This window comes from Asterias rubens, chromosome 7 (genome assembly GCF_902459465.1).
Source record: "Asterias rubens chromosome 7, eAstRub1.3, whole genome shotgun sequence".
NCBI classification, from domain to species: Eukaryota; Metazoa; Echinodermata; class Asteroidea; order Forcipulatida; family Asteriidae; genus Asterias; species Asterias rubens.
Window position 1 is genome coordinate 19391294 of NC_047068.1, and position 27812 is coordinate 19419105.

General features: G+C 37.2%; 1 protein-coding gene across 1 annotated transcript in view; it reads right to left on the minus strand.

The window, feature by feature from the left end:
- LOC117292864 (unconventional myosin-XV-like) overlaps positions 1–27812 on the minus strand; it is a 61364-nt gene that overhangs the window by 32199 nt on the left and 1353 nt on the right. The window contains exons 2-26 of the mRNA XM_033775034.1: positions 24306–24419; positions 23193–23281; positions 19689–19752; positions 19016–19125; positions 18376–18547; positions 17611–17714; positions 16956–17019; positions 15387–15662; positions 14507–14611; positions 13893–13951; positions 13287–13410; positions 13006–13101; positions 12074–12205; positions 10692–10895; positions 9863–10023; positions 8807–8977; positions 8266–8383; positions 7522–7782; positions 6908–7088; positions 5908–6041; positions 4887–5057; positions 3896–4056; positions 2500–2748; positions 1360–1566; positions 112–432 (exon numbers count right to left, since the gene is read on the minus strand). Of these exons, the coding sequence (XP_033630925.1) occupies positions 112–432; positions 1360–1566; positions 2500–2748; positions 3896–4056; positions 4887–5057; positions 5908–6041; positions 6908–7088; positions 7522–7782; positions 8266–8383; positions 8807–8977; positions 9863–10023; positions 10692–10895; positions 12074–12205; positions 13006–13101; positions 13287–13410; positions 13893–13951; positions 14507–14611; positions 15387–15662; positions 16956–17019; positions 17611–17714; positions 18376–18547; positions 19016–19125; positions 19689–19752; positions 23193–23281; positions 24306–24419 (3848 nt within the window). The remainder of the gene's footprint in view (positions 1–111; positions 433–1359; positions 1567–2499; positions 2749–3895; positions 4057–4886; positions 5058–5907; positions 6042–6907; positions 7089–7521; positions 7783–8265; positions 8384–8806; positions 8978–9862; positions 10024–10691; positions 10896–12073; positions 12206–13005; positions 13102–13286; positions 13411–13892; positions 13952–14506; positions 14612–15386; positions 15663–16955; positions 17020–17610; positions 17715–18375; positions 18548–19015; positions 19126–19688; positions 19753–23192; positions 23282–24305; positions 24420–27812) is intronic.

Sequence of the window (27812 nt, forward strand, 5' to 3'; positions counted from 1 at the left end):
ACTCGTTACCAAGTGAGGTTTTATGCTGATAATTATTTTGAGTAATTAACAATAGTGTCCACTGCCTTTAACCAAAACTCAACATAAAATCAAATCAAAGTATTGACTTACCCTTGGTAAGCTACATCCTCATCATAGTCTGGTTCCGGTATGTGAATATGACCAGGGAACAATGGCTTACTAGACCGTTTCTCTGTAGGTTTGGCATACAAGATGCTTGATGCATATAGTACTTCATCGTTTGTTGTTGACGTCTTTCGTATCACTTTGGCGTACTGTCCGGTCGAGTTGTTCTCTCCGGCAGAAGACTGCGCTGTGGTTACTGGAGGAGGTTGGGGTGGGAGAGGTGGAGGGAAGTTTGGCGGAGGGGGGATGTTCGAGTTCAAAGCGACAGGTTCCATCTCAAGCAGGGCATCAATTTGAGCCAAGTTGCTGCAAAATAAAAGAGCAATTTTCAGTCTTATTATATCTTTCTGATTGATTTGGTTTATTTGCCGGAGGATTTTTTTTCTCAGAGCTTGGGAAAGTATGATCAGTGTACAGTCTCTATAAATAGACCGATCCAGTAGGCACCGCCCACGATGCACTTGTGAGCAAGAACACGTGAGGCTCTCCAATGCCTTTCTGCACAACTCTGCCGCGCGCGACAAGATACACACACGCATGTCGGACCTTTTTTGTCGGACCTTCGTTGCGTTGTGATTGGTTAATACCCAATGGGGCGGAGCTTAGTGGATCGGTCTATAACACTTCGGTTAGGGTAAAAGCAAATCATAAAGGGGCCTATATTTCTCTGGTACTGAAACCAGGAAAGCCTTAAAAGCCTCAAGACATTCAACTAAAATTTATTCCATCACAAAATAGCATAGATTGCTACGGCTAGAGATTGCCGATGTTAATGATTAGCGACTTGTGCACATATGGCTGTCGGTGCCGCATACTCAGGAAAAGTGATGGATTCAGGAATGCTTTAGTCTTTTTGCCTAATACTTTTAATATTAATACTAATACTATGTCATTAAAAAGTCAAATTTCCATGAGTTATAAATCTTAAACCCAAAGAAAGGAAAGGCAGATTGAAAGACCATCATCCATTTTATCCACTTGTCAATAAGTACCACATGAAATGTGATGAAATGCTCTCAAAAGCAAGCTTGCAAAATATAGATCCCTGTAACGTTCCATGGAAAACAATGAAGAAAAAAAGAAAACATTGCAATATTGTACCTTTGTCCCAATGAACATGGGCGATTTTATTTCAATGCACCATTTTTAAACATGTAATAAATGCCCTTTTATCTTATTATTAAAAAAACACAATGAAAATAGTTTTCTGACAAGAATTCAAGAGTTACTTACTTCCGTATGATTCTAAACTTTCTCTTTGGTAACCTATCCTGCACCACCTCTGAAGAAACCAAGAAGTGTGACTCACAGACTGGAAAGTCTGGTGGGATCTCTACCTCGGCGATAAGATCCATGATGTAATCAAACCCTGACAGCTCGGAGCGAGTTTTATCATCCATCATGTGGACGGACCAGCCATGACATGCTTTGGTTATTCCCCTAAAGTACACAAGTTAAAAGTCAGCTTTTATTTTGGTAATGATCGCGAAACACATGTTTAATTTTACCCGAAAGCCCACTTTCAAACTCACTTGGGTCATTCAAGAACAGTTTAAAACTCATCTACATAAAGAAGCACCTTTTTAACTCTAATTTCATGTGATGCAACTTTCATTGCTTGTTGGCTGCCCTTGTCTGATGCAATTGTGTCTGCCACACAATACTGTCCGCTCCGGACACTTTTGCATATGCAATCGTGTCCCCTCCGGACACTTTTGCATATGCAATCGTGTCCGGGGCTATGCAAAAACTGTCCGGTGGACATGTACATGACTGTATAACATGTATGTGCGCACGCATAAGCGAGCGTGCATGATGAATTATTATTCACGTATTTTATGATTGCAGCGAATATCCAACGGCCGAACATTTCACATGTCATTCATAACATGCACTTAGCTTGTGAAAAAAAAATGGCGAACGTGTTCCGTTTACTACAAGGACGGTTTTGCTTGGGGGCGGACACAACTGCATATATGCAAATTTGTCCAGGCAGACACAATTGTATTTTGCAGCAGCGTCCGGGCGGACACGATTGCATATGCAAAACCGTCGGCGGACATTATTGCATATGCAATAATGTCCTCCGGATAGTATTGCATAGAGGACATAATTGCATGCGACACCCCTACCAAGTAAGTTTTTATGCTAACAATTATTTTGAGTCATTACCAATAGTGTCCAGTGCCTTTAAAAAGGTTCGCAAAAATGATACATACTTTGAAGTTATTATTTATTTACCGATTTCACATAAACAAATAAAAATACAAGTTTATAAAACTCTACCATAAAACATTAAAGGATTGCATCTAGAATATAATATATAAAAATATATATAGTTAGAAGTGAAACCAGTGAATTCCTGAAACTTACTTTTTCTGTAGCAACGTCTTAGCAAAGTCTTCCCCTGTGGTCCATGAATTCACCATGACTGGAATCTCCTCACCATCCGCAGTCTCAGCTACTAGAGCCATACTACAGCGTTGTCTATTAGCCTTCCACTCTAATAAACATGGTGGGTAGGTACGGGCAATCTGGAACTCTAGAGCTTGTGGGTCACACATTAGAAGCTTCTGGTGGCAGTGGGATTTGTAGCCATTGTAGGCATGGTCTGTGACGTACCTTTTGTAGAATTTGAGAGATAAAGTTTAAAGGCAGTGAACACTATTGGTAATTACTCAAAATAATTATTAGCATAAAACCTTACTTTAATGGGGAGAGGTTGATAGTATAAAACATTATACTCCCTCTGAAGTGACGTAGTTTTTGAGAAAGAATTAATTTTCCACAAATTTGATTTTGAGACCTCAGAGTTAGATTTTGAGGTCTCGAAATCAAGCATCTGAAAGCACACAACTTCATGTGACAAGGGTGTTTTTTCTTCCATTATTATCTTCGCAACTTCGACAACCAAATTGAGCTTAAATTTTCACAGGTTTGTTTTTTTGTTCTTATGTGGGAATAGTGAGAAGACTGGTCTTTGACAGTTACCAAAGGTGTCCAGTCCCTTTAAGAGTTGTAGCAGTTCTAAAAAAGCTCTGAGCTGGTTTTAAAAGCAGCGTCTACTTTTGGTAGTTGTCAAAGACCAGCATCCGTTAATGATGACAGACTTATGAGCAAAGAATTCAAAATATTCCTTAAACCAGTTAATAATATCAACTCCGATGTGCATTATTCATAAAATAGTTTGTCCTGTACTGCCATTGTAGTTTTGGAAATCATACATCATTTGTTTGTATGAAACTCCTGTTCATAAGAAATCCAAAGTGTACCTCTGATTTGATGAAGGCACACCAGGACAACAGATGATAGAACATGGATACACAACATTTTTGAAACCATTCATTTCTGTATAACAATCACCATGCGCAAAGGCATTGGCTAAATCATTTGTTGATTGGAATTTTTTTATTTTTTTTTTACATTACTATCGAAATTTAGATTATGTTAGCTTTTGACAAAAAAATCAAACAAATCAATTCAAGGCCTAAACTTTGTTTTGACAATTAAGGATTGAGTGAAAAGAAGTCAAATCTTGTGACCACTATGGGTAAAGTTTCATACAAGCTGCTTGTGGCACCGTTTCATGAAGCTGTTATTAGCGAATTTTATGGCTAAAGCAAGCAATGACAGAGGTACCAGTCGCAGCATTGGTAGCGATGAGGTGTTCTGGCTGGTAACACTTTTTTGCTAAGCAAAAGTTTTTTGTGCTGAGCAATTTGTTTACAGGCTCTATGAAATTAGGGCCAAGATCTTTATAAGGTCTTACTTGAGGAGGTATTTGTAGAGTCTCTTCGATGGAGGGAATGCACTCAATAAGTTGGCCATGAGAAGCCATGCCCTCTCCTTTACTCCTTGGTCGATATTTCCCCAGGTTTGATTACAAAGCTGGCTGTAGATCTCATCACATAATACTTTGTTACTCATTCCCTGAAAATATATAAATACATAAATCATTAATTATTAACTTAAGCATTCCTGAAACACTCTGGGAGTCTGAAGGACAGACAGCTATTATGTTGCTAATCATTCACATCAACAGTCTCTTCACTTGCAAGTACCCATTTAAGCCCGGTCCATACATCCTGGGAATGCGAAGCAAATTTGACGTTAATTTGGCGTCACAACTCTGTTTTTGCAGAGATATTGGCAAGAGAGTTGAGCACAACTCAACCTCTGCAAATTATTTGTTGTGAATTTGTGATGTCAACATTCATATCGCATTCGCATTCGCAGGGAGTATGAACCAGCTTTACTCCTGGGTGATGAGAAGCAATTATAGTCATTCTTGCTCAAGGACCTACTTGAATTGTGCCATGATCGTGACTCAACCCCACACTTTCATGAGTTAGCCACCAGAGGTTGAGTTGACCCAGCGACAACCAGGGCCCAATAACATAATGCTGCTTAAGTAGACAGTTTTGCTCAGCAAAAATTAGCAGGGTACCAGTCACAAGTTATACACATGACATTTATTTGGCTGGTAACCTTATTCTGGCAAGCATTAGTTTGGTTGTGCTAAGCTATTTTGTGTGCATAAACAGGTGTACGAAACTCCTCTTGCTACAACTGACATTGTAGTGGATAAGAAGAAACTTTAAATAAAAAGTAAACTTGCGGGTACAATAATGTGTAAATCTCTTAGGGTGAGTGTTGGCTCTGAAAAGAGCCGGTTTGGTCTCGACGTTTCAAATAGTATACTCTACTCGTCTTCAGGAGAAGGCGAGCAGAGTATACTTCATTGTAGTGTAGATGTCTACCTTTTGTGCAATGTAGTTTCCCAGTAGGACCTCCTTGTCTTTACTGTGTCCCTCGTCCATGGTGAAACGCAAGATGAGTTTAAAGATGGCAACTGCCTCTTGGTCCTCAATCTCATTCAGTTTATGAAAGCCAGTATTGATTGGTTCAACGGCGGCACCATAATGAGGAGTCTGTAATGAAACAAGAAGGAATAGCAATAAAATAGTTTTTCATTTATAATTTTCAACTTCAAGCCCGCATAGCTTCAACAATGAGGTTTTTTTGTTTAGTATTTAGCCTTTTTTTGTGTATGAGTGGGTTCTAATGTATGAGCAGTTTTTTCATTTCTGAATCCCTTTTCATGTTGTTTTGGTAATTTTGGTAATTTATATTATTTTCCTTGGGTTTCCATACCACATTATACTTGTATCTTTATTTATTTGATTTTTTTAGTTACACATTGATAACTATAATATGTGACAGGCTCTACAAAAATGAGTTGCTTGTCATCACACAACCCACTTTCCAGTACAGGGCTGTGGAGTGATTGGAGGGTGAAAACAAAATTATTTAAAACAAAAAGAATTTATGTGGTTTTTTGCTTCTTTAGGGTCTACATGTATATTTTGACATTTTCTGAAATAAAACCTTTGTTTTTAACAGATAAAGGTGAATAAAAGATGTTCTTTTTGTTTATCCCTTAGACATCAATAGTTGATATTTTTATTAAACTGCTGTTTCCCCAGTATGGTTTATTTTCAGATTGTGATATAATCTATTTTTCAAAAGGTCATAACTTATTAACCAAACATCACACAAATGTGTAAGATATTTCAAAATGAAGCTTGTTGTATTCTCCTTTCAGCGATGTATTAAACCCAATAAGTCAATTGTCCCCCTTGTGATTCATTTTTGCAGAGCCCGTCACATATAATAGCATTAATTAGAATTTTTCTAAATGTGGAATTGATAGTATAATTGTCTGTTTCTTGTTAGTAGTACAGTCTGAGTCCGAGTCTGAGTCAGAAATGAAGCAATCACCTTGAAGTAGATATTGACATATCTAGAGAGTGGATACTCATCAATGTCTAGAGGGAAGCTGAACATCACATCTTGGTGGACGACCTGACCGATACACTTCATTAAGTTCCTCTCACTCTGAGGGTTACTCCAACCTGTTATCATCAGAGCAAAGTTACAATCAATAAACAAAAGCAAATCAAAGTTGCACAGAAACTTTAAAGGCAGTGGACACTACTATTGGTAATTGTCAAAGACTAGCCTTCACAGTTGGTGTATCTCAACATATGCATAAAATAACAAACCTGTGAAAATTTGACCTCAATCGGTCATCGAAGTTGCGAGATAATAATGAAAGAAGAAAACACCCTTGTCACACGAAGTTGTGTGCCTTTAGATGGTTGATTTCGAGACCTCAAGTTCTAAACTTGAGGTCTCGAAATCAAATTCGTGGAAAATTACTTCTTTCTCCAAAACTATGGCACTTCAGAGGGAGCTGTTTCTCACAATGTTTTATACCACCAACCTCTCCCCATTACTTGTCACCAAGAAAGGTTTTATGCTAATAATTATTTTGAGTAATTACCAATAGTGTTCACTGCCTTTAAGTTTGAAAGAAAATTTATGAAATTTATTAAACAGCTTTATAAAATTGGGTCCTGGGGTCAAAAATTCTTTCTTACTTAGGATCAATCCTAGGATTTATAAACTCGTCCTAACTCGAAATAAGACGAGTCCTAACTCTTTGTGAAATCCACCCCTAGTCTTATGAATTTTATTGCCCCACCCATTCTTTTGCTTGGTAGGGTATAAATTTGCTTAGCCGTATTTTCTGCTTAACAGCCTTATGAAATTGGACCCTGGGGTCAGTTCCACAAAGAAAGTCCTAACTTTAGGACTTTTTAGGAGTTATTATAAACGTAATGCTAGTCCTATAAAGTTAGCATGAGTAACTCGTCCTAACTCGAGATAACACTAGTCTTGAGTCTCCGAAAATGCACCCCTTTGGTCTTTGATTTACCGGCGAGTTTGTCCATGCAAATAGCAAGGTCTGCAGGGATCTCAAGGAGTGAGATGTTTGAGAGCTTAGATCGTCTAGCTTCCTCTTCTGCTCTGATTGCAGCCTCTGCTTTCCTCCTGACCCTTTCCTGAGCCTCTCTCTTTAACTTCTCTTCCATCATCTTCTTGTGTCTTATCAGCATCTTAAAAAGGCAAGCAAAAACTCCACAGTCACAGGTATGTTTTCAAAGCAGCAGTGTAATAATAATAATAATAAGACTTGTAATTCCCACATATCCACCCTGCTGGGTGTTCAAGGCGCAGGGTTCAGGGTTCGCCCTTAACACTAACCAAGCATACATTGTCAAGTAAAAACTGAAAAGAACTGTCCTGCTTTTTACCTACTACCTGGGAGGAAGGTAGAAAATATGCCGGTACCACTACTTTAGCTTTTAGTGGATTGTTATTAACTTCACTACAGCGGAATGAGTTTTTCATTAGTCTAATTAAGGTTTTGATAATTAGCAAATGCTCTTTCAGTAATATTTAAACATTTTTTTTACTTCCTTTTCTGATAAATCCAAAACTGTTTTCTATAATTTGGACTTTATTTGATAAATTGCTCTCCTGGCCTACCTTTTGGTACACCCTCCTCTGCATTCTTCCTCGTTGCAATGCCTGAATCAAGATCATCCCCCGTTTAATCTTCATAAACCTGTCTCTCTCAACCATCTTCCTGACTTGTGATTGGAGAAGTATAGCTGCTTCCCGCTTCCTAAGGTAACGGTGTCTCGTCTGGTAGCCACGAACCCATTTCTGGATGGTGACGATGGCATGGCGCATCACTCTAGAGCGTTGCAGCTCAAGATCAGCTTCCAGAGATTCTCTCATGAACACCTGTTGCCCAAAACAAATCATTGTGGTTTCATGTCGAAATTGAAAAACTGCAGAAGTGTGTTTAGCTAGATCATTAAAAGGCTAATTATTCTGTCATGTTGCAGCTGAATTTGCTGTCTAGAACACAAAGTAAATGTATTTGGGACAATATCTTAACATTCAAATCATGATCAAAAACCAGATTTTGTGAACCTTTTCATGATCATTCCACTGAGACCTACAAGAGAAAACCATTCTCCTTGCCCACTTTTGATTTCATGTTTAGAAGATAAATCTTGCTTACATCATGTCTCGTTCAACCTATTTTGTTTTCTGTAAAAAGTTTAAGCTCTGCAATGGGGGACTCAGCAGCAGAAATTCCAGTTTATTTTCCATTGCTTACTATACTTACTCACTTTCTAGAACAATGAATTTAACTGCTGCAGCCTATTAATCATTTCCAGATATCTCCATAAAAATGTTTTAAAAAGTTCAAGCCATTACCTTGGATGTTCCCATGACAAAGTCTTTACTAGCGCTGCCTTCTGCTTTGACCAGAATGGTACGACACATTTCCTTGAGACTGGATCGGAAGGAAATTGGGCCCATCAAGAAGCGATATCTAAGGAGAAAAAAGCATAAAAGCCACAAATAATTAAAGGCTAATATTCATAAACAATACTAATACCAAAAACAAGTTCTTTTTTGCCAACAATATGCCTATGATCTTTCTACGCACCCTGGGGAAAATACAACCTTGGCAATGGGTTAGCGGGGAATTTTAACTTGTGCGCGTGCATACTCACTATTACTAGGCATTTGCTTACACAGCTAGTGCAGAAATTTGGCGCTTGCACACAAGTGGAGAGTGGTGATCGTAAGCACAGAATTTGGCGGTAAGCAGAGCAATGAAATTGGGCCATGTTTGCAAACTGTGAGAAGCTCAAGCTGTGCTAACTAATGATGCGATCGGAGCTATGTAACTAGACAAAAGTTGAGGCCCCAAAACCAATCCTTGTGGAACATCATATAATAAAAGACTCACCTGTTAGCAAACTTTGAGAAGCTCATCCTTATAGGGAATCCCATCTTCCTAATATGAATGGTCTCCAACATACCAGAGTAGCGAAGCTGCTCTAATACAAGATCAGTATCAAACTGCATTGCTGCCTTTTCACTGTTAGGTTTGATGCAGCGCACAAAGAATGGGTTACATCTGAAAAATAATAATAATAGTAATAGAGACATTTGTAAGCGCCTTATGCAAAAAGCCTCTAAGCACATAAAAAAAAGATAAAATATACAATGACTGACAGATACAATTACAAAAAAAGCAGATTACAAATAAGCAGCTTCAAACAAATGAGTTTTAACAGAGACTTAAAATAGCGTAAACGGTCTGTGAGGATTGCACAAGCAACAAGTATGATGTCATTAAAGGTCGTTGGTTATCGAGTCCCTTGCTATATTGCGATATTTTACAACCATGTTTATACTGTCAATAAAGGACGGCAAATTTGAGATTTCACTAGGGACTATAAACAGTCCATCAGGCATTGTTGTCCTATATCACACCAAGTGCAATTTGTGCAGTTTCACAACCATGCTAAAATTAAGCAAGGGACCCCTGCTAAATTAATGTTTAAAGCCCCTTTCACACAAGAGCAATTTCAACAAGGGTCCCTTGCAAAATTGTAGCATGGTTGTCACATTTTACAAAATGTACCTTGTGTGAAAGGACAACAATGGACCCTTCCCATGAAATATGCTAATTACATTCACGCATGCGTACAGACCCTGTTGGTTGGCAAACACCATAGAGTTGTGCACTAAGCAGACGCGTAATCGCATCTACGTCACGCACCCATTAGCCAAGTACAAAACAGCGCGATGTTCCCTCATGTTGCCAACCAAAACGTTAGTGCGCACGCGCTATGTGCAATTTACATATTTCATGGGAAGGATCTATTGTTTCTACTGTCCCAAGTTCTCTTGCAAAATCTTGTCAAACACTGCTTCATTAAACAACCATGCTAAAAATTAAGCAAGGGACCCATTATAAATTACTTTTGTGTGAATAGCACTTCAAAGTTACACTCACTTTGTCATTGTTGAGATGAGATCAAGTAGAGATTCATTGAAGCGTGTTGCTACAGTGGATGGTCTCATCTTTCTCATGCTGTTATCTCCTCTTATTCCGCTCATCTTCATTGCTTTCTGATCTTCTTGGCGTCTCAGAGATGCAAACATCTCAGATATCAGCTGGAATAAAAGCACACCTTAGGTTTTAATCTTATGTTTGTAATAGATTCAACTTGAGGGGGTTTCATGGGTGAGCAGAAAGTGCATTGAACTCAAGTTATGTAGTCTGTGTCAGTGCTCATCAAGGTCCATTTTCCTAAAACCTGCAAGCATAAAAATCTCGCTAAGCACAGAAAAGAAAAATCCTGCTCAGCAGAAACAGGTAACCAGCCAACATTCTATAAAGTTTATATTGTTGCCACCAGTGCCCAAGTCATTCCTTGCTCAGCAAAGAAATTTGCTAAGCAGCATTTTCTGCTAAACAGCTTTATGAAGTGGCGCTTGTTTTCTTGAGCCGAAAATCTGGAGTGAATATGTCTGAGCGAGAAGAATAATCTCTCACAGGAATTCACAATCTGAGAAACGTTACTGTGGTAATGCTTCTAGGATACAATTTTGGTGCATAAACCTGCTATCTTTTTACATAACCACATACCTTTAAAGTGAAACTTTTCTCAAAATGCTTTATACTATTGAAAGCTGCTGTAGTCTTTTAACCAGAAGTTTTAATTGCCATTAACTTTAGAGGGATTACCAAATGTATACCTTCCATTTCAAATGGGAGCTAAAATAGCAGACACCAAAAGAATACATTTTAACTCTAGTTTCAAACATTCTGGAAGCCTCACCTGAGATTGGCTACTGATGAACATGTGCACAACGTCAGGTTTCAGTACATCTCGGTTCTTTTCCAAGAAACCTGTCATGTCGTATGACACCTTACCAGCAAAATGTCTGATGTTATATTCCATGGTCGTCACCTTAGCCCGGCTATAGTGAGCATTAGCCATGTGCTGGTAGTGACACTTGTCCATAAAGGATTTGTCTGAGCTCTGCACAATAAACAGGATAAAAATAAAAATAATTTCCTTAGCCCGGCTATAGTGAGCATTAGCCATGTGCTGGTAGTGACACTTGTCCATAAAGGATTTGTCTGAGCTCTGCACAATAAACAGGATAAAAACAAAAATAATTTCCTCTATTCTGGAATTTAAATTTGTTTAAAATTTGTCAAATTTTTCTAAGATTGTTATTTTAAAGAATTTTTTTTTGCAAAAAAATAGTTAATGGCCTGACGTTTCGACCCTAGCAGAGTCTTTCTCGAAGGCTAAATGACAACACAACAAACATGAACAGGTAACTAAGTGAAACATAAGCAGTGAAGTGGAAATACATGAATGGGGTTAGAAAGCATACATAAAAAAGCAGGGGGTAAACAATGAATAGGGGGACAAAAGGAGGGGGGGGTGAAGGGAAGGGGCTGGCTTGACCACAAGCAAGAATATGGAAACACAAAGGACAACATCAAGGGTGGTGAGGTTGGGTAACAAATTTTTTTTGAGCGGCACTTCAGTTATGATTTAGCAATTTTATTAATCTGAAGAAAAAATAAAACTCAAAATGAAGTTTAAGATTTTTCTGTATCAAGTAAAAACTGTTTTAAAACAGAGCCAGTGAAATGTTCAAGTAAAAAAACTCAACGGCCCCATGTACCAAAAGGAAAAGAAGTTGTGTTATCAATAAAACACTAAAGAATAATGTGTCAAGATTACAATAAATCTTTAAAAAGTATCTGTTTGGGGATCAGGTTGGCTCAGTGGTTTGTTTCCCTGCCTTTCACCTCTGTGGACCCCGGTTCGAATCCCACCTTAGACCCAAAGCTTTGCATATGGATTGGGTGTTTAGTCCCTACCTGATTACTATGGTTTCCCTCTCCCTCCCCCCCCCCCCATTGGGGTTTCCCCCACATCTAAAACTAAACATTTATTCTCATTTCCTATTCATCCCATTATTGGCGCTACTTGTGCTGCTGCAATACTGCCCACAAATACTATGAATGATTGGCTAGAACTTATTTGATTCAACCAGAATAAAACAGGGGTATTTGCACTAGCTACATTGGACAATAGACGCACACATTATTTGGAACTAAAAAGAAGCTTGTGACAATAACAAAACAAAATACAATAAAATAAGCTTTTGGAAGAAGCAATTTCAAATGTTTTCTTACATTTGGGAAGCTGCATTCATCATCCAGGATGTGAAATATCCCAAAAGGTCTCTTGCCAATGAGATCCAGGCACTGCTGGTTATCATTGTAGCCGATCAGGGTCCATGGAATCTTCTCCTTCATGTACTCTTGCTGTTAAATCAAAGACAAGGACAATGTTTTAGTATCAGTTCTTGGCAATTTTTTTAAATTGAAAGATAAAAGTTTTGATACTTTTCTTGCATCTTGGATTGTTTGGCACAATTTACTTTGACGCAGTTCTTACTGCGTCATCTGACGTCATCATCAGAATAATCTTTGATGCGCCATTTTGGTGGGCAATGTCACTGTGCGTTATTCAACTTAGTGTGCATTTTAGGCAATGCGGCCTTTACATGTAAACCTATTGACCAACAAAATGGTGAGCGCGACACAGTTACAGCGTGTGACGAGTGTGCAAGGGGTCAATACAACCCTTTATCGCACTTGGGCAGGCTTCTCAAAGCGCTCATTTGTTGTCAACAGGAACGTAGAGCTATGCTTGAACTACGAGACCTATGAGACATATTAATATAGCATCCTGTAAGTGTTAACACAATGGGAGACTTTCTGGGACGATAGAGGGCAGCAGACTTACCGGGTAAATCCATTGTGCTCAGAATTATGTGCATGTTCAGAACTACGTAAACAAGGGAAATTTACCCGGTATGTCTGCTGCCGCCTAGCGTTGGAAAGTCTCCTATTATACAGTGCACTCTGAGCCAACCATGCCAGAAACACCCTTCTCTTCTTGATACTCGTGTTGAGTAACATTACAAGTGTCTCTAGATTTCATAGGTCTCTTAGTACATTGGTTATATTAATCTTATCTTATTCAACGCACAAACTGCAGACAAAAAATGGGTTATTACGAATGAATTTATAATAAAAACAGTAAATAAAGCATTTGGTACCTGCTCGAGCATGAAAATGTGCTTGTTGAAGAAGTGTTGAAGGTGCTCATTTGCATAATTTATGCACATCTGTTCAAAGCTGTTTCTCTGGAAGACCTGAAGAAAAGAAAATTGTTTACTTTTTTAAAATTCAACACAGATGATTCCTACTTTCATCAAATAAGCATGGTACACCTTTAAAGGTAGAAAGCCATCTTTCTGTATAGATTTTAGTCTAGGTACATTGGTCTAGACTTTTATAAAAATTTACAAAAAACACTTTGAAATTTCACAAATTTTACCTCAAATCCGAAGATGTCCAAAATGGCAATGGATGTCATAGTGCCAGCGTTTCCCACAATCGTGTTGATGCTTCTCACAAGCCATGAAAACAGTGATGAATACAGAGATTTAGCAATCCCATCCCTGGTTGCAAAATAATATTAACAATAACAATGATCAGGGCATTGGAAAAACACAATCTAAAAATGCAAGGTATTTAACACCCGCTCTGTTTTAAAACTCCTGTAAAAAAAAAAACGTATCACAAAATGTGAATGTTACCAGTGCTGGGAGTTATATATACATGTAAACAGGGCTGTTGTTGCGGTGGGTCACGGTGCTCTTTAATAAATCCCTTCAAACTGCAGATAAACCGTATCAGCATTGACTTTGAGCTGTCTGATGAAGGCAAGGTAGCTTTACTTTTATGACCACTCCCCGCTGCTGTAAGATTAAAACTGGTTTGTGTCTAGGCTTACTTTAGAAAGCAGTCTGAACATGGCCAGAAAGAGGTTGATGCCAAGTTTAGTCTTGTTCAATTAACACTTGCATAACTACTGGATTCCATGACTACAAGGATGAAACTTGTAATTTGGGGATTAAACAAATATTGGGACTACACTAACCTGGCTTCAATAGCCTGTTGTAAGGTACGAGGAGTTAAGATTCTGTCGCCTCTTGTTTCCTAGAGATAAAAATACCATAAAGATAAAAATACCATAAAAGCTGAGTTTTATTCCTTAATTCATTATTCATCACTAGATCTTTACTTTCTGACTAACATTTCACACAAAATAATGAGGAAGAATAAGTTAGTGACAAGTTCAACCACTTAATACCTGCAGGCTTTTGACAACATTTGGCCTTCTAGAAAGACTCTGCTATGGTCAAAACGTCAGGCCACTTCTATTTTTTTTCTTCTCATTTATATCACTAGTACTTTTGGTTGGTAGGTGATTTGCAACAGCTACATGTAGTTCTATTTTCACATTTTGAAATTGTAAACTCCCAAGACCAAGATTTTATTATTATTATTTTCTTCAAAACTTAAGACAGAAACACAGTTTGGGCGCCAACAGGATACATTCTATTTCAAACTGGTAGACAAGAATAAAAGCAGAGAAAGTTGAAAGGGACGGTTGAAATAACCGTTAAAATTCCAAAGTAAGCAAAGTAAGTACAACTTATTTTGTCAGTAGTTTTGAATCACCCATTCAAGAGATAGAATCAATTAACTTACTGTGAGTCTGAACATGATGGCTCTTTCTAGCTCCTCAATACGGAGATGAAGAAACTTAGCAGCGAGACTCAGCTCTTTCCTATTCTGAATAACTGGACTCTCCATCTAAAGAAAAAAACCCACCAAAATAAAACATAGTGGGCGGGCCAAAAATATCTTTTTAATTGTAACACTGCTAATAAGAGATTTTATAACAATCCAACTTGTATCCTGATCAGGCCATTCAAAAGGACAACAGAACTTTGCAAAAGTAAAAAAAAAAGTTCACAAAATAAAAGTAAAAAAAAAAGCATGTGTAGATCGAGCTGGATAATCTTCATGACGATATTTCCTTAAATAAGCAAGATACTTCACCATAATTTATTTGTCATTCAAATGGACATTAAACTGTAGTACAACGGTTGTGGACGTAAAAGAACCAAAAACACATAGAATAGGGGTTAACCCAGTGTTCCTTGTTCACATAGCAAGTACCCCTTGTTTACATGTTTACCTCAGGCTTGCAAGCTATAGACGATGTGACCCATGTTTACATTCAAACCGCCCTCTGTTGAAAAAACACTGTATATGTCATGGTATGATTGCATTCACTTTCTAGCTGGCTGCCAAAACACAAAGGTTTTGCCCGGCGGTATGCGCACGAATCATGCTATGATTTTCGTGTGACGTCAGAGGTCACATCGTCTATACTAATTAAGTTAACTTATGAGATAGATGGCCTGCCATGTGAAAACAATGATCACCCCAGGAGTTCAGTGAACATGGAATGTTGAGGAGCAGGTTATTTGAGGAGCAAGGCTGTATAATGACATTTTCTTCAGTCAGAAACAAAACATATATACAAAAATTTGTCTTAAACCTTTAGTGCAATCTGCCCTACCTGGTCAATGCGCATGTTGAGGTTCCCAAGATGAAGTATAGAAGCCAATATTCCAAAGATGACATCCTGCTCTGACGGACTGAAGCTTAAGACTTCCATGGCAGAGACAAGACGATAGAAATCCTCCCCATCATCTTTCCCTGCAATCTTACAGCTGCCTCCTTGGTTCAGGAAATGGTACCTTTCTGCAGTGTGCAGGCCGTACTTGGCTGCCTCGGGGGCGGAGAGTCCGGCTAAGAGCTCATAGAAGATGTGATAGTTTCTTTCATTGGGTCCCTGAAGTACACAATTTTCAAAAAGTTTTCAAAAAGTGTTTTTTATTAACTAATACAGTCAACAACTCGTTCAATGTTTTTCAATGTCTCAACGGAACTCATTCAACTGTACCAGTAAGCAAGAAGCCTTCTATCATCTAAAAACTACTTGTTGTGCACAAAACCCGTACGGTCACCATGGTTACTGGTGACAAAAGCTTCCATGCTGCCCCAAAACTCTGGAACAATAGTTTCCATCAGGTACCTTACAAGCTATTTTACCAAAATCTCTAAAAACTTACTTGTTTAAATAATCACTCATGTGTTTTTCTTGTTCTGCATAATCCTTTTTGCTTGTTTTTTATTTGTGTTAAGCACCGTGTTACTTTCTCTTGTTAGTGTGTTAATATTTTTTTATTATTCTGCTTTCTCCAGAAGACAATCAGAGCATACTGATCGAAACGTCGAGTTGAAACCAACAGTTCTCTTCAGAACCACCCCAACTCATTAGAGATAGTCATTACATGGTGTTACCGCAAACCTTTCTATATCGTGTTTCCACCATGCAAAGTTTCAAATCCTACTTAATATGTAGCAGGTAAACAAATTTGTCATGGAAAACAGAGTATCACAGTTAGGCGCGTTGGTCCCGCAGTTGTCAAAACTACTGCGGGACCAAGATATAGCCTGAGCCAAATCCAAAGCCGAAGCTGTTGGTTCGAAAAGGGCCTTTTAGTTAATGTAGAAATATTGGAAAATGTTAAACTCAGGACATGTTTTTGACGTTGATCTTTTTGGTCGAGTGTAAGAAAATGGATGTCAAATTGTGGCTCTTTGTGGTCTAGGGACAAGCCACTTAAAGGCAATGGACACTGTTGGTAATTACTGAAAATAATTATTAGCATAAAACCTTACTTTGTTATGAGAAATGGAGAGATGTTGATAGTATAAAACATTGCGAGAAACGGCTCCCTCTGAAGTACCGTTGTTTTTGAGAAAGAAGTAATTTTCCACGATTTTGATTTTGAGACCTCGGAATTAGATTTTGAGGTCTCGAAATCAAGCATATGAAGTCACACAACTTCCTGTGACAAGGGTGTTTTTTCTTTCATTATTATCTCGCAATTTCAACAACCAATTGAGCTCAAATTTTCACAGATTTGTTATTTTATGCATATGTTGAGATACACCAAGTGAGAAGACTGGTCTTTGATAATTACAAAAAGTGTCCACTGTATTTAAGGTCACTCGTTGGCACAAGATGCTTGAGCCGCTAGGTCTGTAAGTGGTTGTATAATCCAAAGATATTGTTTACCTGCTGTACTATCCGAGACTTCTCAAGAAGATAATCTGTTGTCTTAGCACCAGTGATGACACCCCTACAAACACATAATAATACTCTGTTACTCATGGATTCTTTAATAATATGTAACTTTAAAAATGCAAATTGTGTATTACTGACTCCCAAATCTGTTGACACGTTTGAACTATTGTCAAGACCTTAATTATTATTATTATTATTATTATTTATTCGACCAGAACACCACAAAATGTAAAAAAATATGTATAACAGCACAAAATGTACAAAACAACATAAAAGTAATCATAAGAAATACACCTATTAACAACTTAAACTTAAACGGGCCAATACAACATGAATAGAACTAACCGAACCAAAATGCAAAAAAAACAAAACAAAAGAAATGGCTATGTGGGTCAGGTGCTGCAAAAGTAGAATGAACCACCATTACCTGCAGGTATGCAGCCCCGCACATAGCAAAGGACAGTGACAGGACGCGACAGACAATGAAAATTGAGATTTACAAGACAATTGAGATTTACAATAAGTGATTTAACAGTGATTTTAACAGGTCTTCACAACATTGTAACATTGTTTGTTTGTTATACTCTGCAGAAGAAATCATATTATTGATATAAAACAAGACAGGATTATTTGAGAAAAGACTCACCTTTTGAAGAAGACTTCTGTGTATTTCCCAAAGCGACTTGAGTTGTCGTTTCTAACTGTCTTGGCATTACCAAATGATTCCAATAATGGATTTGCCTCAAGTATCTGGAAATAAACGTGTGTTTTTTATGGATTTGGTTACAAAATGAGGAGGAACAGGACAAATATAAATGATTACAATACTGCCCGACAACTTTCTTTGCTAAGCAAAAAATGAGTAGGGTACCAGTCACAACAATGTAAACTTGATGTAATTTTGGCGGGTAACCTGCTTCGGGTAAGCAATACTTTTCTGTGCTAGCATGTTTCTGTGCTTTACAGGCTTTATGAAATTGGCCCCATGCCACAAACCATGTATCCTGCTATTGCTCCACAACATTCATTTGACAACATTTTCTGCTTAAGCAGCTCTGTGAAATTAGGCCCTTGTTCACCATAGCAACTACCTGGCAACGGCACTCAAGCGGGATAGACGTGCATCTCTATCCTTCAAATATCAAGTTAGCTTTAAACTGAGCCACACACAATTCAAATGGCAGTATCCAAGCGGCAGTAATTTCCTTACATTTGTAATAGGGTTTTAACACGTCAACTTATTGTTAAACTTTTGGAAGTGCAGTCGCAGTTGTGATTGGTTAATGAATGAATGGGTATAGCTAAGAATGGATATTTTTTGGGGAGTGTTTTTTGAAAACTGCAATCCAGCAAATTTGGGCAATATTTTTCAAAATCCTGGCTAAAACATTGCATCTCATAGCATACTCACCCGCTCTGTTGTGAGGTTGGATGGGGACTTATTAACAGCAGCCAGATACTGCATAATGAGTTTAGTACTCTCTGTTTTGCCTGCACCACTTTCCCCACTAATGATAACACATTGGTTCTTGTCAGTTTGTTGCATTCGTGCATAGGCACCATTTGCAATGGCAAACAGGTGGCTGGAGAAAGACAAAATGATAAAATACCGATTTACATTTTAAATTCTGTTGTTCTAGTTCAGGTTGTTTTACATTGAAGAGTATGGAACTGTATTTCTGGACCTTCTACAAAAATAGTTCTAGGAATTTTTTTCTTTAATCATGGAAACAAATCAAGGTGATTGTTTTTGTATTAAATTATTTTTTAGCGGTAAAATTTCTAGCCCGCTCATTCTGTGTACAACCTCATAAAATGTCATGGCCATGTTTCCTCAGGCTTGCAAGCTACAGTGATTCGGTTCACTTTTTAGGCATCCTTGGTTTCATTATCAAAAATATGTACAATAATAATCAAAATGGTCAATTTGTTTTTCAAAGTGGACAATGTCATTTCAGATGAGTATTCCTATGGAATTTTGCAACAATATTAGGAGAAAAACAAAACTTAGTAAATATCTACAGTAATGATCAAAACTGTTAAATACATACGGAGGTAGGTTTCCCAAGGATTTCCCCTCATACTTCTTGACTGTGTCAATGCCATAGATGTCAAATAGTTTGTATGGGTTGACTGCCACCAAAATGCTTCCTGTGTAGGTCTGAAAACAATCAACAAACACAGTACTTGACTATAATAAAAATTGATTAATAAACTCGTCAAATATGGTCTCTCCATACCAAGAACCTTAAAGGCACTGGACACCTTTGGTAAAATGTCATAGACCAGTATTCTCTCTTGGTGTATCCAAACATATGCATAAAATAACAAATCTGGGAAAACCAAACGTGTCCAGTGCCTTAAGGCATCACTACAGGGCAATATTTTACAGGCAACTTGGAGGTAACCAACTGCACTGCATGAAAAAGCAACACTTTGAGAACACAAGAGACATTTTTCAATAGAGCGCTTGCATATGATGTAACAAGCTAAAACAGCGCCCTTACTAAGGTCGGAGTTGTGAGTGGCCCGTATACGCATGCTCATTTCCATTGTATAACCCTCAGCAATGTTGGCCAATACAATATTTCTATCTTGCTGTCTCTAAGACAAATGAGAAAATTGACATGAATTTTATTTGTTTTCTTGGAGATTTTTTGGAGGTTGCTGATATAAGCCCCATGTGACTCGGCCCTTAAGAGTGACTCGAGGCAATACACTTACATAGATTAGTCCCTTGTCAAATCGTGTCTTCAGATTGAAGAGTATGGATCCTTCATGAAGATCTCTGCAAAAGACCACAACAAACACAGAAATTACTTTTATACAGTTGCATCAAGGATAAGTAATGTTATTTTGTATCTTACACTTCCCGTATACTTTTTGAAAGATGCTAAATTTGCATCTGGGATAAAGAATAAATTTTTTGTTTTTTTAACATATACACAGATGTGTGTTCTTACTGTATACTCAGTACTTTCTTGAGTTCTATGAACAAAAATACAGGCGTATCACTCTAGTGGGATTTGAACCCACGGCTTTTGCAATTCTATACATCATATACATAGCAATTTCCATAAACCTGCAGACAAAAATCCACAGGCATACACCATTTCTTCCTCCATGCATACACTCAGATGGGATTCAGAACAATCATTGGCAATCAAAAGCAGGTGTTGGGTCATCAAAGTGTCAAAAAGTGTCATCTTATGGTCAAAAAGTAAAACAAATGAAAAAATTATAATTTTTCAATGATTTCTTTCAACACAACACCCCTCCAGCTATGAAATGGTAAGGCCCAGTCAAGGCCCTCGGGTAAACAACTCCTTATAAGGGAATGCTGAGCGCGTTGCGCGTATCGCATGATGTGGCACAACTGTCTCGGCCGTTGCTCTCGACCAATAGGAATGAAGAAACTGTCTTATAAGCACAGGTGCAAACTCGCGTGTCACGCCCATGTTTCAATACTTTTTACTGGTCATAAACAAAGGTTTATTACACACCCACGTGACGCGCTCTCCACCAATAGGAATAGCAAAACTGTCTGAGGTATTTATGAATACCTAATTAATGTACGGTTTTATGTGAATTGTATACAAGACAAAGTCTGTCGATGACAAAACAGCTGTAAATATAGCTTGGACATATTACAGCATAACCTCATCTTAGATAAAAGGTAGGTCATCTCAGACAAGCCAGACATGGTCCTATGGGAAGTGATCACAGTGGGACTTGTCAATATTTATTTAGGGAAGCGCCATATCTAGACTGCCAGTTCAGCCAGGATAGTTTTAATTATATAATCAATCAAGGTCAGTATTAAATACACTCGTTTATTAAATAATTTTCTTTATAACACAGCTATGCTCAAATTATCTGAGAAGCAAATTGCGTCTTATTTAATCCCAGAAAATTCAATTTTCGTTTTGCACAATATCAAAGACTGGGAGTATAGGTTGAATGAATAAACAAATGAGCCTCACCTTTGATACAGTGATACCTCACCACAATGGCCAACAAACCAATTATAAAATACAGACTACTGTGTAATGTAAAGGGATTTTAGTTGAATATATTATACCTGACATTTGATGATTGAATGGCAGGAGATACATTGATAAATTACTGCTCCTATCCTGTAAGGTAGCCAAAGGGCACTTAATTCATGAAAGCTTCGGTGCCATAGTTTCCCTTATACTTCCGATGCTGTTGTCTAGCAACACAATCATTACAGTTCAACCTGCACCATCCCTTTTTACTGAATGCTAAAGAGCTTTTTTGTAACATCTCTTTCAAGTGTGTTATTTTCCCACAAACACCTGTCAGGCACTATAAGGTTCCAAGTGTGTTGGTTTTAAAGGCACATGTTTGGTACTTACTCAAAATATATTTTGGTTTTGCCCTCACACCAATGTGTGTTAGCAGTGTATACTCGGTGCTATCCCAAGTTCTTAAAAAAAAAAAAGGGTTAAACATCTGCTCTAGCAATGCAAAGGCTGTTGGTTCGAATCTCGCAAAAGTGATTTTTCCGAAATTGTTTTTACAGAATTCAGGAAAGTAATGAGTTAATACACATTTGTGTACGGGGGTAAAGACAAAAAAAATGTCTTGTCTTCCTGATTCAGAAGAACCATGCGTTAAATGCTGCTTTTGATTTGACTGCCCCACCCCCCCCCACCCCCAAGCTAATATCGACCCCTCCCAATTAATGATCCAACAACTTTGGTTATTCAAATCTCAGTTCTGTTTGGGACAATTCCGAATGTTTATTTATATTTGAATACATTTTCTCATGTAAATTGTTTTAATTGCAAATTTTTTATATTTAAAACCCAGTCAAACTTAACCAAATATTCGACAAGTTGAACTACGCCCACAAATCTGCTTATTACTGGAAGCATAAACAGGCTACAATTAAATTACAATATAAAGTGCATTGGTTGTGATTGTTTCTCTGATAGCTTTATTAAAAATGGGCCATGATTCTTACAAGTGTATTTGGGGTGTGGGTACTAATTTGTCTTTCTTTCTTTATTTTGAGGTGTTTTGGGGGGCAGTTGGGGGTTGGGAAGTACAATGACTTGTCAATGATAATACAGATTGTCAGCATCGATCCATTTATTCTTTATGCTTTTAAATACAACTTGTAGATGCTCCAATTAATAAGTCGTTGCACAGAAACCTAGGGAGTGATTTGTGATAAAAACTGTAATTGGCCGTTAATGATTGAAATGAACACTTCATAAATATTGACCTAAAATATTCTCCAATTTAAAACATGTAACACTTGAAAGCCACAAAAGGCATTTGATTAATGAGGGGCTGAATAGGTCTAAGGTCAAGATTAAACTGAAGGCATTCATTTCTTTTTTAAAGGTTGGCATGGTATGGACAGTAGCCAGGAATTTAAAAAAGTGCATCGAGCAAAGTGAACGTGGCAACGACTCATTTTATCAACAACTAAAACCAGGTTAAGCAATTCATGTTTTCTGATCAACAACAGTTTTGTTAGGCTTCAATTTCCGTTAACATTTTCAAGAACTTTATCTGACATGATTTACAGTAAAGGGCGTTGGCAGTCTGCAGGTTTAAAGTCCCTTAAAGGGATTGAACAGAATTGTTTTTACATGTTTTATTGTTGTTAATTTGATTGTACTTAGGTCTACTTGATAGGAATTTTTATATTTTTTTTCTGTGTGCTTTCTGCCTCTCTCTAGTCATGTATTTCTACTTGACTACTTATGTAACACTTATATACGTTCATATGTGTTGTGTTGTGTTGTCATTTAGCCTTCGAGAAAGGCTCTGCTAGGATCGAAATGTCAGGCCATTAACTATTTTTAACATTTATAATAGTAGGTCCTTTGGGTGGTAAGCAGTTTTCAACAGCTTTTTCTATTGTCAAAATTTAAGAATGTAAAAAAAATGATTTCCAATCAATCTTGTGGCTTTATTCAAGTTTAATATAGTTCTATATCTGGGATAAAAAATACCGGTACTTTGAATTCACACTAACACCAATGTGTGTAATTATTAAATTAATTAATGTTTTATGGTCTGTCTGTAATGACTTTGGGATTGTTTTTTTTACAGAACGCGGCAAACTACTAATTGTACAGCGCTTAATACACATCAGTGTAAGAGTAAAAAGAAATTATAAACTTTTAGTTATTATTATTAGCAACGACAGGAATAAGAAAAATTTGAGATTCAATTTTGGTTTGTTACCTTAGTTGAATCATGTCTTCAAAGTGTTGAATCTCCAATGCATCATGACGCATCCGTATATTCTCACCTGGGTTGCATACTGTGTACATCTGGATGGAAATGTAACAAGAATAATGTGCAATAAGCTTTTAAAAATGTATGAAAACTGTTAACACAAATTTGCTACGTATTTTCTTCAATGCGCTGTAAACAAAGAATGCTTTTATAGATTATTATTATTCATGGTTTATAGAAACACTGCAATAGAGCGGCTAAAAGCCGAAATGTACAGTTTACAAAAGTAGTCATTAAAAATATTACTATATTAAAAAATAAAAATAAAATGAAAAATCAAATGTATAACACACAGGCAACAACTTTACGACAGAAAAACATTAAAAAGGGCACTAAAACATTTGGATTAGATTAAAAATCAACCATCGCTCAGGATCCAAAGAGCCTAACTAGTGTCCCTAACTAGGAAAAATAATGATATCTGAAATTGCGATCAACCATGTGCTTTTCATCATATCTTGCATTCAATCAGCAACAAATTATAATAACAGCTTGCAGTATGAACATATCATTATACAAATCTGGAAAATAGAGTATAGGCCTAAAAAATTGCCCGTAGTAGCTAAAATGATGGAAATCCAACATTCAAAATCTTTTTATTCATCTGAGTTTTTAATTTTTTAAATGTCATGTAATATTACATATTTGTACAAGATTTAATATAAATTTTTAATTTTGTTTGTTGTCTTGCAAAATTAAAGTACAAGTGTTGTTAATATCAACTTTCATCTAGTTGTTGTCATTCAATATTCAACATTTGTACAAGGTTTTTTCATATAAATTTTTAGTGTTTTTTTTACGAAGCAAAATTAATCATCTGTACAAGGTTTGTTCTATGTTCGTTGTTGTCATGCAGCATTAAACATTTGTACAAGAGTTGTTATGATTAAGGCCTGTTCCTGTAGTATGTTACCAATGCCATTACCAGCATTTTTATCTGGCACCAAGACTTGTCATGAAACATTGGCAATCATTTTAAATAAGCCAAAGATACCAGACTATTTTCCTCCAAGCCTCACTATGGTTCTGATTGGTTTGTACTAGGCTACAGTATCATACCTCTCCATCCATGACACATTGTACCTGGACTCCTCTGGCCTCCCCTCCATATGTCTCTGTAACTCGTCCTGGTAGTGGATACTCTCCACCAGAGTCGAACCATATTGGTGTACCCTGTCAAAATGAAAATATAAGCAATTCAAATTTAAGATGTAATTTTTGCATCAGGGATATTATAGAATATGATTTATTTTTACCCTTAAGCCCTGTTCATATTTGCTGCGCATGTGAATGTGAAATGAATTCTGACGTCACAAATTCGCAACGAATAATTTGCAACAGTTGAACTGTGTTCAAATCCTGTGTTGCTGCAAAAACAGCCATGTGACGTCAAAATTCACTCTGCATCCGCATTCGCAGGAAGAATGAAACAGGCTTAACACTGATGTGTATTAAGCACTGTATACTCAGTTCTTTCCCGAGTTCTGTGAAAACAAATCAAAAGGCAAATCACTCGGGTGGGATTAGAACCCAAAACCTTTGCATTGTTTAGAGCAGATGCCTTACCACTAGACCATCGAGCTAGCCAGGTGGCTAGAGGCAGCTAGAATCCATGTTAGCAACGGGTACCGCAACGATTAAATATCTAGTTTTTGTTGCGGTACCCGCTGGCGAAAAAAAAACCCAGTTTTACAAAATATCAGTTTTCAGAACAAAATGTCAACTCATACAGTACTGTACATTATACAAAGTTGTAGGGTTTTCAGAGTTGCATTATTGAAGCAGACAATTTGTCTGTGTGCGAATAACTCATCTGCTTAAATTCTACATTAGGGACTTGATATAAAAATATGTTGGCAAAGGCAGACTGCTTTTATGGGTCTGCAGAGTCAGACATCTGCAGTGCTTCCCTGGGATTATCATTAAAAACAATATTAAACTGTTTCATTTTAAACAGGTACATGCGATATGAAACGGAAGAATGTAAGTAGGTGAACTAGACATTTTAATTTGAAGGGGGGGGGGGTAAAACACTTTTCAGAGGGGGCTATTTAACGTACCATTAGCTTGTGCATTTTTTTATGTCATTTGGGGAGCAAAAAGGGGGCGAGTGTTCTGATGAGCAGACGCTGTCCCATCCCCACCAGTTATTTTTTTCTGACTCCTATTCAATCAACAAAACAAATTGGCAGAGCTCCCTTATAGTTTCAAGCCACAGAGTTGCCCTACAACAGTGATATTTGAACACTATACAGCTGATTCACTGCCCACATTGACTTGTTTAATGGACCATTTTACCTTTATGGGATATAACAACAGACCATTAGATGCAGAATAGCAAGCAAATCCATCAAGCTGATCATAGATTCAACTTGCTACTTAAAGGAGGTGTCTAAATATTGTGGTTAGTTTTAAATTTACACTTTCAAATTAATGAAGATTAAAGATACAAAAAGGGCAGTTTATATTTCATATTTTATTGACGCCTAAAATATTCCCATAATCTGTTTCATAATCCAGATCATACTTGTCTGTCCTCAACCTAAAAATGTTTTACAAGAGTAATCTTTCATTAAAAAATAATGCCTTTACATACAAATAGGCTTTTTAATAAAATAACAGCTCTATGTCATAGCATTCCTTCAAAAACACTTGTCATTGACATAAGCTCACATAAACTCCCATCTAAAAAACCTTCATAGACGCCTGTACGCCTCATAAATTACCACAGGCCGTTAGGTCTGTGAAGTAATCACTTTATATTAGAATATGCTTTATAAAAACAAATCTGTACATAAAATGGCACTATTTTAACCAAAACACTAGAAGGGTGATCAGAAAATAAATAAATAAAATAGCCTTTTGCTTGGTGTAAAAAAACTGTTTGAAACCAGTTATTCTGAGAAATTTAGCATCTACAGTATTATACGTGTGGCATTGAAATTGAATCTGATTGTATTATTTTTTCAGCCCAGGCATCAAGAAAAACACCTGTACAATCATTTTAAATATTGCACTTAGAGTAAACAAAATTGGCCGGGGGAGAAGATTATATGATAATAAAATGTTGTGAAAATGTTGATCATTGCCGAGAAATGGTTTGGCAAGGAGAACTGACGGCTATGGCCACAGCTACAACTGATAATACTTTACTTCAACACATAATGACAGGCAAAACTAGAATTGCAGCTGAAGCTGTAGCCTCTTATTCAGGCACAGGCTATTTTTTTCAAGAGGTGGATGACCAATAAACTATTCAAAGTCATGCGATCATATAGACTTCTAAAGCCATGCAGTCTGGATTTTGCTAAATATAAAAAAAAACATGTTTTTATTGTGTGTGCACCTTTAAGTTCAACAAAATCTTAACCAACATGTCTGTAGGATATTTGACTTCACTCTTTTATGAGGATTTTAGAGGTAGGGTAAAAGATTTACATGCTTACTGTGTACAGAAATAAAAGTTGAACCTACTGTTCAGCTGTTGACTATAGGCCTGGGTACATAGTACATACTTTTGACTTGCCCAATTAAAATGTTCATTGAAGAGACTAAGGCCATAACTACATTACACACCGTCAAGTTTTTGCTGAAATTAAAGGAGTAGTTGTGGAACTGGAAACCTAACATCAATTGTAAGTCTTCAAAAGAGTATCCACTGATGATCCCTCTGCTGCCCCTTCCCCTTGGGTGTGATCCTATATAGCAGTTACAAGTTATGGCTTCTTACTGGAACCCACAACGAGGCCGTCAACGTTATAGGGCTAGATAGGTCAGTTGGTAGAGAGCCGGCGCATTAAACCAGAGGTCGCAGGTTCCAGTCCAGCTAGTAAACTTTTCTTTGTTCAACCTAAATTATTAAAACTTTACTTCATGTATAAGTCAGTTTCCCTTGTGGTTTCTTACTTGATTCTTAAAAAGTGCATGCATCATGAAAAACATTGACGAAGCCCTCTGGATTATTTCTGTTGTGTGGATGCTGGACAAGTGTTTAAATTACCTGGGTGTTTCAAGCCATGCATTTAAAACAAGTGTTACTAATATTCACTCTAATTAACGCATCTTGTTTCTAATGCAAACAACAGACACCGTAATCAAACACTGATGTCATTCACACGCCTACTTAGGAAATGATGGAGTTTATAATAATTAGGGAAATCCTGGATCCATGTCCAATGCATGTTCGTAATCAATTACAGGTCGATTGTCATTACTTACAGAGGTTGGAATGTGAATTTCTTACTGGTGTGAAATTGAGAACAACTAATTCTAAGCTTAGAGTAATTTGAGACGCCTGATTCTTAACTTAATAAAGGGAGTTAGAGAAAGGAAGCCTTGCATGTGGTAATGACTTTGTGCTTTTGAACAAATGGGTTAAATTTACCAGGGACATTGTTGATTTAAATGTGGATTGCATTTCAAGTGTGAACTGTTTTTTTTTAAGGTTAACTGTCTAAAAACACATATAAAAAAAATAAGAAGTTTGTTGATATACAGTCAAAGTCGCAGTTAGCATTAGTAAGAAACCGTTTTGACGGTTGAGTTAACAACCACCTTCAAGAACAA